The 15,302-nt window shown below is 32.5% G+C and overlaps 1 protein-coding gene across 6 annotated transcripts in view; it reads left to right on the forward strand.

Moving 5' to 3' along the window:
- LOC143240565 (acylamino-acid-releasing enzyme-like) overlaps nt 1-15,302 on the forward strand; it is a 69,164-nt gene that overhangs the window by 20,008 nt on the left and 33,854 nt on the right. For all 6 annotated transcript variants that reach the window (XR_013021818.1, XR_013021819.1, XM_076483210.1 and 3 more), the window contains exons 6-10: nt 5,607-5,744; nt 8,393-8,484; nt 11,398-11,438; nt 11,735-11,856; nt 12,471-12,528. Coding sequence is in view for 4 of the 6 variants with exons in the window: in XM_076483210.1 (XP_076339325.1) it covers nt 5,607-5,744; nt 8,393-8,484; nt 11,398-11,438; nt 11,735-11,856; nt 12,471-12,528 (451 nt within the window). In the remaining 2 variants the exon portion in view is untranslated. The remainder of the gene's footprint in view (nt 1-5,606; nt 5,745-8,392; nt 8,485-11,397; nt 11,439-11,734; nt 11,857-12,470; nt 12,529-15,302) is intronic.

Here is a 15,302-nt window from a genome sequence, read left to right on the forward strand (position 1 = left end):
ACAGGGCATGTTAATGTAACTATCTTATAAAATAAACATCAAAGCATCTAAAAGATATTTTAACAGACAAAAAGAGGCTTGGCTCATCACCTTGTGTATGTGTGGGAACTTGGTAGTTTGAATATTTTCATTAGTATTAAACTTTACAGTAACCTGGCACGGCCAGGTGGTTAAGGTGCTTGACTTGCAGTTTTAGGTTTTGTGGGTTTGAATCACTGTCACAGCAAACATGCTTGCCTCTTCAGCTTTGAGAATGTTATGTGATGGTCCATCCCACTGTTCATTGGTAAAAGAGAAGCCTCAAAGTTAGTGGTGGATGGTGATGATTAGCAGCCTTCCCTGTAGTCTTAAACTGCTAAATTAGGGATGGCTAGCACAGATAGCCTTAGTGTAGCTTTGCATGAAATTGAAAAAACAAAAAACAAATCAACTATACAGTAAATAATTTGTCATTTTGTGTGTATTGCTATAACATTTTTATTTGCACATATTAAAAAATAGTCATACTCTTGTTTATTAGTACTTATATGTAATCATTCATGCATCTAACCCTCAATTGTAAACATGAAGCTTATACCTTATGAGAATCATTATGTTTACACGTGATAAGTAACAACTCACAGTTTTACTCTGTGTTGTTTTTTTTAATTGTTTGTACTGTGCAGTAAAGTCACTGTAGAACTTATATTTACGTGTTGGGGTGGGAGTATAGCACAATTATTAGTATTATTACTTCAAGTTGAAAGTGTTTGATGTTGCCTTATAGCACAAAATTTAATATAAATTCAAGACTTTATGATCTTATTATTCTTAATTCTAGAACATACATATCTTTTTTTACACTCCAGTTATTACTCAACTGCTAGGGTTTCTTTCTTTGCCAGTCTAAGCATGGGTTTAATATTTTGCTAGCTCCAGATAGCAGATTAAAATGGCTTGAAAAACCACTAGGGGCAAATTCTAGGCTGACAATTGGTTATTCACATGTCATATATTGAAGAAAGTATACATAAGTGACAGTTTCCAAAAATGAAAAGAAGTTAAAGGGGCCATTGTGTTTGATTCAGTACATAAGCCATATCTCAGCAAAATAAACAAAAAGCACAAGGTTCTTATTTTATATATTTTTTGTTAGTGTTAGTAATTTGAGTTCCTAATTTGTACAAAACTATAGATTTATTATTTTGACATTGCAAACATCTAATTTTAACCAGTGCTACATTCAGTATACAATGTGATTTACTGCAATCTATATTTAGGTGTGTTCTTTTAATATTTACTGTTAAATTAAGAAGTTAACTCATATACAGCATTAAATTTTGAATTATACTATAAAATTCGATTCCTGAAGGGACTCGTGGTTCTGCCCTTGTTTGAGTGTTCCAACCACCAAATCAACTCCTCAGTCTATTGGGACCCAGAATAAATTTTGTCCATGTCCACCATGTTCTCCCTCTTTGTCAAAATGCTGACAGCAGTGGCAGTTACATTTCTATGCCTTTTGAGATCTGTTGGAACTCAGCTCAAAATATTTCTGGATGTGTGGAAAAGCTTTGCCATGGATCCATGGGTACTACAGGTCCTTAAACCAAGATTTTCCATTATCCACCTGACTTGTCATGTTTTCCCTCCTGTAAATACTTGAATTTTGGAACATCATTCTAGGGCTTTCAGAGTGTTGTTGGTCTAGGGACAGGGTTTCAGTCCCATGTGCTTGTTATGCCCAAGAAAACAGGAGATTGGCATATGGTCATTGATCTCTCTCATCTGCACCCATTCCTAGGTCCTCAAAGTTTCACAATGAAATTATTCCTCACTCTGTGTTGGCATTTTTTACCAAGATGGTAAATGTTCAGTTTTACTCTTGCTGACTCCTGTCTGCATGTTTCATAACAGTGGCATACTTCTACTATCTGTTTTAGGCACAAGTATTGGATGCTCAAGTTAAGGGCTCTGCCCTTCAGACTGACATTGACACCAGATAGGTTCTGCTAAACCATACAAGTTTTTCTTCATGACCTTTCCTTTGGTCTGTGCACATACTATTCTCTAGATGACTGGTTACTGCTGGCATCATCTCAATTGGCAAAATATCACACACAGATTCTAGTTTTAGAAGCAACCAAGGCAGATTTCATTATCAGAGCTGAGAAATATATTCTCCCTCCAGCACAATGTATCATCCATCTTGTATGTTTCTAAATACATATCTCAGTCAGGCTCAATTGACTCCAATTCTGCTCCACACTATGGAATAGGAAGTCAGACTCTCACCTCTTTTCTCTTTTGCGGATATGGGAGTCACTTGAATTCCCCCCATTCCTTTGGAACAGATATATGTTAAATCCCTTTAGTGGTTTTTATGTGACCAATGGATTATGAAAAGTGATTTGCTGGATTCAGGATTATCATCTTCAATCTTGATCAGAACAGTACAATAATTGTTCCTCTACTTTCACCTCATCCAGAGATCTATTTCTTCACAAATGCTTTGCTTAATGATTAGGGTACGTATCTCAATTATCAGGAATTTTGAGGCCTATGGATAGATGATGAGGTTTCCTACATAATGTTTTAGAATTTCTTGCTGTTCAAAGGGAGATGTCTCACAATCTGAACTTATTAATGGGAAAAATCATTAGACTTCACTTCAACAGTTCTATGGTAATGTCTTCCATTTCCCATCAAGGTGACATTTAGTCCAGGTATCTCTGTTTTCGAATATTGAGTCTTCTTTCTTGAGCCAACTTCTATCATATTACCATACTAGCTTGCTGTGTTCTGGGTGTGGTGAATTTGGTGGTGTGTCAATTCTCTCGATTCAAATGGATTCTCTCAATAGGATGTATGCTGCACCACAAGGATTTTTTGTTGGATTTGCTTTCAGTTTGGAACACTGATTGATGCATTGGCAACAGCTGCATTCAATTACAACTGGATGGAATTACAACTGTAGGATTTCCCACTGAGTCATATATTGCCTGAGGTACCAGCATGACTCATTCTAATCCCTTATTGGGTCTTGTTGATAGCACTGGATTGGAAGCTAAATCCTGATTTCTACTCTTTGGTACTTTCAGGAGTTACCACCACTTTCTCTTTGGCCATCTCTGTTGAGGCAAGCAAAATCTGACATTATAAATCCAGCTGTCCTGAAGCTCTAGTTTCATATATTGATGGTATGCAGTACTCCATATTGCATTGGGATTTAACTTCTAAGTGTACCATGTATCTGTCTCAAACTTTGCATAGTCTCATAATGGAAATGGCAAACATATTAACAAAGAATTGCTAATCATAACTTGTTTTTTTTTACTTGGCTCTCTGACACATTGGCACATTATATAAGGTAGCTTTATTTGCTACTTTTAGGTACTCAAGCCAAAAATTCTATGAATCACCTGTGCTCTCTGGACTTTTCAAATTGTTTTTTTTTTTTTCTTTATCCTGAATTCAGTTACTTAATTGGTGTATTTATGTGGTACTTCATGCTCTTTTTCTACATTCATTTGAGACTTTAACCTCATGTGCCATGTGTAACCTTTCATTGAAAGTTTTAATTTCTTTTGCTGCTGTCCTGTAGACATTGCCAGTCAGAGTCGTTTGCTTTGATTGTGCACAGTATGCTTTATCATTTTATCTATGTTTTCTTATACTCAAACGAATTCTGTACTAAGACGCTGGCAGGCAAGGAAGAGGATAAATCCTTTTCACCGATTCATCTAACCACTATTTCTCACTTCTATTATCGATCAGTTGTCTGTTATGTTCAGTGAGGGTCTTGAAGTGTTATGTTTTCTGCATCACCTTTAGAGCTACTAAACAATGACTTTTTTATTAATTGAGATCCTTTAATTTTTTTGTACTTATCTTCAGTTTTTTTGTTTTTTAAGTAAGTATGAAATTGAACCATATAGTTTATTCTGGGCTCTCTTTGGAGGTGTGGAGTCTTTTAAAAATCACATCTTTTCTGATTGATTGCATTTTTATGTCCTTCATAGCCTTGTTTAATTGCTCATTGGAGGATATTGTGCAGGGTGGTATGCAGACCTTTTCCAGCTTTTGTTTTGTGATTTTTAGGTGATTTGGCATTATCTTTCTCTGAAGTTTTTAAACTGTCTTCAATAACTCTTAACCACATTCGTCAGATTAAAAAGAGATGTGAATATTTGCATTACTAATATTGTATTTTCTTCATGTTTACAGGGTCCATTACATTTTTGTTTCACAGTAGAATGGGATTTTCCCCATCCCTACTGATTATATAATCATTGGATTGAATAAATTGAAGTTTGTTTGTTTTTAGGAATATTGGGAACTTGGATCACCTATTGCACTGTCTCCACAGCATTATTCCTCAGGGCTCTCCAATATGTACCTCCTCATTTCATACAATTGGATCACCTCCTACTTGTGTCTGTGGATGTTTTTTTTCAGATCTTTGCAAGAGAGTCACCAACCTACACAGGAATATACTTGTAATATTAGTTCATATTTGATGCTCAGCTATCTGGATGAATTGAACATGACCATTCTTTTTTATCAATATTGGTTCACTGTGTTGCTCAGTGGAAGAGGATCCATTGTCATCTTGTAATTTTGAATGCATGTGAGCCCTGTTTGTTCAGCATGTTTCCCATAATTCCAGGGGCAAGTGGAATTTGCTTTACCCAGATGGTTGGAGAGTGAAAATGAATGTTTATAATTCTGTACTAGATGAATTCTATTTTCTCAAGTTGATTATGGCATGTAGGATCCTGTTATTCCAAGTTTGTAGTGTTGCCTTTTGGACTTCTTTAGGCTGAGAAGAGGGTTTGTCCACGTCATTGTTGCTTACTTTCTGATCATGAGTTTTTTTGTGTTTTTTTAAATACAAGTTTCATCAACCCTGTTGATGAGAAAGCTAGCATCATTGTAATTTTAGTCAACTATGCCAATTAATGGAGAATTTACAATCCTGATTGTGAAAATCGTTAAGATATCCACACAGTTTTGTATTATATTTAATAATCTGTATTTTTAAGGTGCCAAGTGAAATCTGTCATACCTTTTACACCACATCCTAAAACTTGAACAAGAGCTTTAAAATTAAGTGAAACTGAATTTGATTTCCTGATTTTAATAATAACTTGGTTTTATTTTGTTTGGCTTCAAGAAGGAAAGAACGAATGAACATAGTGCAAATATAGTACAGAATAAAAAGCATGATAATTTGTAAAGTTAAGAAGGACAAATTATTGAAACTTAGTTGGGTTGGTTGGTGTTGAAGAACCATTTTAATAAAATGGGAATGGTTTTAATGCATGTTCTGTTATTGTATATTTTAGTATTTCAAGGACTAACGAAGTAGCTGAGTGCTTTAGTGTAAGCTTAAGGAGTTTCTAGAAAATTTAGTGTATCTAAGGCACCACCTGTAGTTAAAAATGCTGATTACTGCTAATGCTTTGTGCTAGAGATGTTTCAGTTTATTAATTTTGTAGGTACACATTTCTTGTTTTCATGAATTTTCATTTTCACGACAGTGAGTAAGTCTATTTTTGTGTTAATTATTTCTGAGAGAGAAAAAAATAAATATATGTTATACATTTTAAACTTTTGTTCTGTAGGGGACTGAGTTTATGTACAAAGGTAACTGGGGAGAGCAACTTGAAGAAAGACACCACACAGTGGTTTGTGTGATGAAGATAAACACAGGATCAGTTACAATAGTTGACCATCTTCCTCCTAGTGTTTCTTCTGCTCAGGTGAGTTTTTTTACTATTTAGAATGCAGTGTGCATGTGCTTTCAAGAAAATTTATATTTTTATGCTCCTGACTTGATGGTTTTCAACATTCCCCCCTCTCCTTAAAAAGATAATCATGTGTCTATGTGTGTTCTACAGGTTTAGTAATGGCTGTATACAGCATTTTGCACAAGTGAAATGAGAGATTATTTGATAAGTAATATTTAGTTTTATCTGCTAAAGTTGGTGCTTGTATTACATCACTGACAGCAACAGTTTAAATACACATTTTACTGTTTGTGTAGAAAATGTGAATAACTTCTCATAGTTACTGTTGAAAGCAAGTTGTATCTCTTGGCCATGACAAGGACAGTATTGTTCTCCTTTGGTTCTATGTGTAAGAAAGTTATGAATGAATAAATAAAAATTATTGGAAGATCGAAAGAATATGTATTGTACTGTGAAGCTTATTAAATTAAAGTTGCAAATTGAAGTATATTATACCTTACCCGGTTCATTCAGTTTTAAAACTGAATTACTGTGTACATCATTGTAAAACTAATTTAAACATGTTCTTATTTAAATATAATATACAATTGTAGAGGAGAAAACAATGACATACTAGTTTAACCATGGTTTGTCCTGGACCTTAAAAGTTCACACATGTATTACTTATCTGGTAGTAAATTTATTTTTATCTCTGTGCATACCCTATCAGTATAAAATGGATATTGAGATGTGCCAGCTTAAAATTATTATTCTGATTTGCTCTGAAAAATTTATCTACAAAAGCATCTGGCTGAGAACAGTTTGATTTCAAAACATAATTCCTTTAGTTTTAAAAACAAACTGACTAATTCAGAGCATAATATATTAACTTTGTGAGAATATACATTAAGAATATACCTGCACAAGGATAGATATCCATGAACATTGTCAGTTTGTTTTATATTAAATAAGAAGAAGGTTATAAGTACAATCTAATAATTTAGGGTTTTTTGACAAAAAACGATGCACTAATGAGAGAAAAGAATATTTGATGAAATGAGAGGAATGATAGTATTGACATGTATGCCCATTTAAGTATTGGTCTGATTTTTGTTATTTGCTCCAGTCTTGTATTAGTCAATTATCCTTAGCAATATCTGTGTCTTGACACTTCATTTATGTCAGTACACCATTTATCCTGGTACTTAACCACATCTGCTAGATTATAAGGTGTATCTTCATTACTTGTATTGTCTGTTCTTTATTTTCCAGTGTCCTTTACCTATTTTTTACAGGATCTTGCACTGTGGTGAGTATTGCCCAACCAAGTGTGCTTTTATTAAACCAAATTCACATTAGTGGTCATTAATACAATATGCTTTATTTAGGTTTCAATAGGCTCTGTAGAAATTAAGTGTTTCATAAGACCACCTAGAGGTAAGCTGAGTGGTATTTTACTCATGGACTATAAATAGTAAAGTATAAAGGGATCCTCCTATGACTGGACTGAATAAATTAGGGTCAGTTTAGGGAACTTGGTTCACCTATTGCACTGCTTCCAGAATTGTTCCTCAGGATTCCCCAACATGCCTTTTTTTTATTATTAGATGTCATTTTTATACTTTAATTATTTTTATTTAATTACCTTTGTGGTTAATATAACCATGGTACTTCTATTCAAATATATTAATTCAGTTACAGAAATTTCTACAGCTTAAATCTCAACTTTTTCACTATTTACAGTTTTCTCTAATTTGTGAAGATACATGAGAGCAATCCCTAACCATGATCAATTCTATATGGGGGAAACAACATTGACTGGTTTACACTTATTACACTTACTGAATTAAATAAAAAATGATTTGTGTGTTGTTTTCATGAATATTTGACTTGTACTCCAATTTGTTGTTCTTAACTCAAGGCCCAACATGGCCAGGTGGTTAGTATCTTTAGCTTTCAGTTCCTGTCCCATGAAACAGGCTCATCCATTCAGTCATAGGGCATTAAAACGTGATGGTTATTCCCACTATTCATTAGTAAAAGAATAGTGCTAGAATTGGCAGTGGGTGGTGATGGTTAGCTGCCTTTCATCTAGTGTTTCACTGCTAAACTAGGACTAGCTAGCTCGGATAGCCTTCCCATAGCTTTGCACAAAATTCAAAACAAACCAACCTTCACTCAAAATTACTAACTACAAGATTTTTGTGCACATGCAAACCTTCTTGTTTACTGTCTAGTGTGAGAGTTCAGTTTTACTTACAAATATGAAATACAAACACAAATTTCATAAATCAGTAATAAACATGTTAACAGAAATTTACATGTTTCTTTTTTATTGTCTTCTTCTGGAACAGTGGTGAGGTTATGGAATTAAAACATTAAATTTATGGGCTCAGTTTCCTGTGATGGATGCTGCAGATAGCTCATTTTGGCCATACTCTAAAACAAAGCAGACAAACAATCCTTTTTATTCAATTTAAACATCATGTTACAAATATATTGATAAATGATAATTAATATATCAAATTTTAACAAAATATAAGCATGTGTATTTATTTTTACAAAAGAAAGAAAAACAAGTTGTTGGTCTCAGATATGACAAATCATTTGAATCAAGTACTTGTAGTTTCTATTTCTTTAGTCCACTCTTATGTAAAATCATTTTAATTTTTTGTTGCCAGGCTGTTTGGAGTCCTAATGATGCTGGTGTAGTGTGTGTGGGATGGGATGAAAAACCATACCACCTGGGTCTGGTTTTTTGCAAAAATAGAAGGTATCAATCTCTCATATTTCCTTTATTTTAATAACTTAATAATATAATTTTGAAAAAAAAATTAATGGTTTTTTAAATATATAATATAAGCTTTTTTCAACTATTGCTTAATACTTTATAATTTTTTAAGACTAAATATCACAGAATGCTAACCTACAGTAACAATTACTTAGTTCATTATATACCAAAAAATTGATTAATTTAGTGATACTTGCACTATAGTGCATTAATATTTGTTCATCTACCAGTTTATAATCAAGGATAAATCTACCAACAGTTATCTAATGTTATCTAACAACTAGAGGTTTGAGTATTTAGTCTGCTAAAACTCTTGTAGTGATTTGTTGTTTTGGAATGAAAAAGAAGCTAATGTGTTGAAGCTAAAAATGAAAACAAAGGAAAGAGAAAATATTTGATGATCTATTAGGCTGTTGCTTTGTGATGGGATGTCATTTAAGATGAAAAAATGCATATAAATTGTATTTAACTGAGGTTAAAACAAGGATAAGACTTAGTAGCATGTCTCAATACCTTCAAAAAAGAAAGCAAATATATCTGAAATGTCAAAATATTCTCTATATGTAGTCCACTATACAAAAGAAAAGTAGGATACTACATAATTTACCTGTAAAGTAGTAGATAGCTTACATAAACAAATCTTTCTAAAAGTATTACATGTAATGTTATGTTTAGCACATGGCCTTAACTGGATTAGTGTGTTCTAAATCAAAACTTGGTAAAATTTAAAAAATTTGGTGAATATGAAGTGTCTACTATAGGACAATGAGATAGGTGTATTTAAGACAAATTCATAATACTCAGTGATGTAACAGATATTCTCATTTAACACAAAAAGCACTAACTGAGCTTACAAATTTACAAGGTAAAGTATTTTCAAAAAAACATAGCAAAATAAGCTTTTGAAGATATATGACAAGTGGTAGAGAAAGAAACTATTGATTTAAATGCATATGTACAGTATTGGATATAATTATAGAAACATATAAACGGTTCACCTAAAGGAGCCACACACAATGATTAATGGTAGCTTGATGGTGGACTATCATTGGTATAAAGTGTTATCACAAGGTATAAAGAAAAGCAGACACTCTACGATAATGTAGTATTTTTTGTATTAACTATATGCTTTGCAAAGAATTGTACACCTTGCTTTTGCCCTCCAGTAGTTCATTGGTTCATCTGCAGACTTACAATGCTAGAACTGGGTTTTCAGTACCCATGGCAGGCAGAGCACAGATATCCCTATTGTGTAACTTTGTGCTTAACTTCAACAAACACTTTAGTTTTCATGCTAACATCAAGACGCATGGTTTTTTGCTGTGTGGCCTAAACATAACAACAACAAAAAATCACGGGACACCCAGCATGTTATAATGGGAATGAAATTTTGAGTCTTTCTAACATCTGTATAACTTTCTATTAATCAAAACTGTTTGTTTTTTTTGTGTGGTAGGTCTCCTTATCTTAAATATCAGATTTCAAAGAAATCACTTTAACATTTATTGTTTTACAGCAGACCAAAAATATCCTAAATTTTTTATTTTCTTCTTCTTCTTTGCATTAGTGTAAAAAAAAAAAACAAATTTCCCATTAATCAATTTCACTTATTTTTTTACACAGCTGGCATTATACTCCCCTAAATAGACAGCAAATTTGATTGTTGTAGTTAAAGTATTTTCAAAGATATGGTTTAAAACAAGCAAATGTTGTGCTAAAATCTTGTAAACTTTTGCATTTGCCCAAATACAGATTGCGTAATTAACTGTGCTGAAATTTATCGCACACATTAGGGTGTTCTTATAAGTAGACTGTTTTTAATTTTATAAAAATTGGACATGAATATCAAAAGTTATAAGACAAAATGACCATTTTGTAAAACTATTCAAACAATTTTTGCATACTACTTTGCATCAGCTTTGAATCAAAATTATATAAATGTTTCACAGCATATAATTGGCTTCATTTCTGGCATACAGCTAACATGTTTTATAATATTAATTTATCCACTTATAAAATTATACAAAGAACATGACATTTGTTGAAAGACAACTTGGCTGAAAAAGGTATGGACAAAAGATATGAAGTTAAAGTTATTAAGTATTGAAGAAACTTGCATACAATTATGATGTTTCCAAATTTAATAGCTGCTTGATGGTGATTATTGTGGTTATTTTTTTAATTAATGTACAGCAGAAATGGTGATATCTCATCAAAAATAGCATAGTTGTTAAAAACAAGTTGACAGAAGGATGTGAAATAAAAGTTTTTGACCAAATTAAGAAAATATTCACAAGTAAAATTTTATATAAACTGTTGTGACTGAGCATTTTAAATTTTACAAGATTTGTAGAGTATGCATATCTTCTAAAATAAATTACATGGTGCTTCAAGCTACTACTACAACTTTATATAAACAGTGTGTTAGTGTGAGTTAAGAGTGTCTTAATTACCTTTTGTGATTTCTCAACTCTGATGGCTTTAAGGAGTAAATTTTGAGCTCTATCACTTTATTTTCTCAATCTCTAAAATTAACACTGAATTTCTCACATTCTTGATAGTTTGTATATTACTTGCTTATTTGCCTTTTATTTAATCCAGTGTGTTACTGTAGTTGTATGAAAAACAATTAGACAATCAGTTACATGGTAGATGTTGAGTGTGTGCAAAACTGTGTACAAAAAAACTGAGTATAAAAGTAATATTTTTTTTAAATGAGGATTGGGTATGCTTTTCTATTTAACCTGTACCAACACTCTTGTCTGTGGATTTGAAAGATTACTTAATCTGTTACATGGTTGTAATCATCAGGTATACTGTAGAGATTAAATTACAATATTAGAAATGCTTCAATATATAACAATGAAATATTATTCATTCTTTCTCTTTCTAAAGGAGCCATATATTTTACCAGGAGATTGAAACTAATTCTTGTGGTAAGAATTTAATGAATTTTGAATTCTTAAACATAATATTACTTCATATATGTTTGAAATCTTAAATTATTTTGTGAAGTTGAGATTAGATTGAAACAATAGAATTAGTTTTAGAAAAATAACAATTAAGGTGTTTGGTGGCTAGGACTGTGGTCATATCTGTAATAAAATCAGAAAGAATTGTGTTTTTGACATTTTCTTGAATATGTTTTCAAATTAGGTAAACTAAAGTTCAGATATTTTTACAATCATTGTTTAAGAATAAGTTAGAATTTTCATTTAATTTTTCTGTTCAGTGGTGATCAGCAACGAAGAGAAATGTGTGTTTTCTCCACGATTTAGTCCCAATAAACATTATCTTGCATTTCTTGAAAATCAGGTTGGAAGTCCTCATCATTGTGGAAGTCGACTAATAAAAGTAACATATCAAATATTTCATTTCTGCTTTATTAATGAGTTAGAATGATGATGTGATTTAGCAGATTGCACTAAAAATCACTGAAATATTAAATAAAATAATTTAACTTTTTTTTTTTAGCTGAGCATAATCTAGCTATTAGCATATTTAACTCAAAATGCAAGGATTCGTGGTTTACGTACTTTTGTTGCATAAATGTAACTTGAAATTTGAGGGTGTATGTGCAATAAAATTAATTTTAGTAATCAGTTAAACATGTGAACCTTAGTGTTTGTAGGTGCTTTGACTAGCAGCCTTCCTTTTAGGCTGTCAGTTCTAAATTGTGGATGATTGGTTATTCACTGATAATCTTTCTGTAGCTTCCTTGTAAAAAGAAATTGCAAACAAACAGTTGCAGTTTTTTATATCTTTATTAAAATTAATCATAGTAAGTTGTATGTGAATTTATCTTGAAATTATAATGTTTTAGAGAACTTTCTTTAACACTTATGTTTATTAAACCATTATATAAATGTTTGAATTTAATTTTTATCTGTAAAGTTGTTTTACATATTACCACTTTTTTATTAACTTAAGTAGAGATTAATAAGCAAATTGTATTGTGATATTTACAGTATGACTGGAGATCAAAGGAATCAACAGTGGTTGTGGATCTAGTATATGATTGTCTAGGTAAAATTGATATTATATTTCATTTGTAGTGAAAGAAGCAGTGTCAAGCTAACTGTTAAATTTATAGAATCCCTAGTTTTATTTTGCATTTCTCTACAAGTTACTGCATTTTATTCTTTTGTTAATATGATCTACACTTATGGAACTATTCCACCATCCATCATTTAAAATCTAGTCTCATTGCTAACTAAACTTCATTTTTAACTGAATGCTCTATAATTAGTAAATAAATTGGAGATTAAGAATTACAGGTCTTAATTTGAATCTGATTTGTGTGTGGATGTTTGTGTTTGTAAAACTGTATTATAATATTAAATATCCATATGACTTAACACAGCTAGTGTGGTGACTGAATAACAGCAAAAGATTGGGTATTTATATTTAGCCACACACACATGAGGCTAAGAGCAAACAAATGTATTTATGATTATATCTGTCCAAAACAAAACAAAAAAAAAGGTAGTTGTAATTGAGAGAAGAAGGAATGAGTTGAAAGTTTAAAAAGCATTTTCTCATAAGGTGAATCATTTTAATACTGTATGTTACATCAATTTTATATAGATGATCAAATCAGCACTACATAAAAATAATGTCTATTATAAGAATTTAACCTAAAGTAAGAAACATTTGTCCATTGTCAGTTCATGTTACTGTTTTATTAACTCGTAATGAGAAGTGTTTCTTGGTTATAGCACCCTAAAATATTGGGAATATTCCATCTTTCAGACATGATCCAAATACCAATGTCAAACTAGACAACCACTATAAAATAACCAATTATGGAGTAGGAGTTGAGTGCTTTGAGTCGTATCAACTCCTGCTCTCTTTTGTTGTTTACATCCAGTTGTGGAAAATGCAGTCACCACCTAATATTTTGACATGAAAGTTTTTAGAATAATCTTATCATAAGTAAAAATAAACTATCCCATATTTCAATATTTGTGTTACTATGAACTGCCACCCTTTAAATAATTATTACAAAACAATGGTAATTGGAACTATAAACCTTTACCTTGATAGTTCAGTAATAATTAATTAAACATTCATCATTCTTTTTTAGACATTCTAGTATAATCTGGGAGAGCTGAAACAACCCTAACTACTTGATAGTTGATCTTTCTGCTCCAGTTTACAGAACAACTCACTGAATAGTATTTTATATATAATTACAGTGGAGCCCCTCACTAACGACCCCCTTACTAACGACTTCCCCTGTCATACGACTGGAAAATTTTTGACGGTACCCTCTTTGCATTAAATTGACCCCTCGTGGACGACTTCCCCTCAAACGCGACTAATGACCTACCAAATTGAACAATTTTGATTATTTTACCTCTCACTAACGACTAAGTGACATTATTATGTGGCATATTCTGTGAAGTTACATAGCGGTCTGCCTTCTCATTTATGGCATATTACAAATGAGTTTAATTATTCCGTAGTTAAACAGTATTACGTAATCTACTTCAACAATAAATCTATTTCCAGTGCGTCGAATCGAAAAGAAGATTAATTTTCATTGGTAAATTAATCTCATTTTCAATGCGCTCAGTGCGCTTATTCTATAGTACATAATGAATTAGGAACACTAAATCGGATTATTTAACAGACAGGATTAGTGTGCATAATATGAAGATTCCTCATAACACAGACTCATTTTTCACCAGAATGTCGAAGAGAAAGTTGCTTAACTTAGAAGAGAGAGTTTCCGTCATTAAACGACACGACAAAGGGGAAACTGCAATTAAAATCGCCATGGATCTTGGAGTTGGTAAAACCCAAATTCAGACAATCATTAAAGAGAAAGAAAAAATTTTGAAAAAGTGGGAAACAGGCGAAAATCCAGAAAAAAGAGCAGAACAACAGAAGATGCCTATACGACGAGTTGGATGAGAAAGTGTGGCAGTGGTTTGTGAATACAAGATCCAGGAATCTACCAATTACCGGGAAACTAATTCAAGAAAAAGCATTAATATTGGCATCTCAGCTTGGCAATGAAGGCTTCTCTGCTAGCAATGGATGGTTAGATAGATTCGTAAAAAGGCATAATATCAAAGCAGCTATTCTCTGTGGCGAAAGTGCTGAAGTTTCTCAAGAAGCAGTTGAAGATTGGACTAATCGTCTCCCATCCATCTGTGAAGGCTATTTCCCTAATGACATATTTAACGCTGATGAGACTGGGATACAATACAGATCACTTCCAATGAAATCAATGGTCAAGAAGGGAGAAACGACATCCGGTGTAAAAGTTTTGAAAGAAAGAGTTACTGTAATGCTTTGCTGTAGCATGTCGGGAGAGAAAGTTCGGCCACTTGTTATTGGTCATAGTGCTAAGCCGCGTTGCTTTCGTAATTCTGATACGAATTCATTGGGTGTAGATTATTATCACAACCGAAAAGCTTGGATGACAATTCCCATATTTACCAAATGGGCAAAAAAATTTAACAACAAAATGAAACTTCAGAAACGCAATGTTCTGCTTTTTATCGACAACTGCACTGCCCATGTTGCAATCCCTCTATCTAATGTAAAAATCGTTTTACTTCCTCCTAATGCAACTTCTAAGCTTCAGCCTTGTGATGCCGGAGTTATACAGACCGTCAAACTGCTGTATCGCAAAACATTCTTGAGACAACTTTTGTTTTACATGGATAATGACCAGACGGCTACAGGTCCCGAGTTGTGCAAAAAAAATCACTCTTCTGAATGCAATTGTGTGGTTCTGGCGTTGGCTTCCGAAGTTAAGACTTCCACAATTCAAAAGTGTTTCTTGA

Source organism: Tachypleus tridentatus, chromosome 13 (genome assembly GCF_004210375.1).
Source record: "Tachypleus tridentatus isolate NWPU-2018 chromosome 13, ASM421037v1, whole genome shotgun sequence".
NCBI classification, from domain to species: Eukaryota; Metazoa; Arthropoda; class Merostomata; order Xiphosura; family Limulidae; genus Tachypleus; species Tachypleus tridentatus.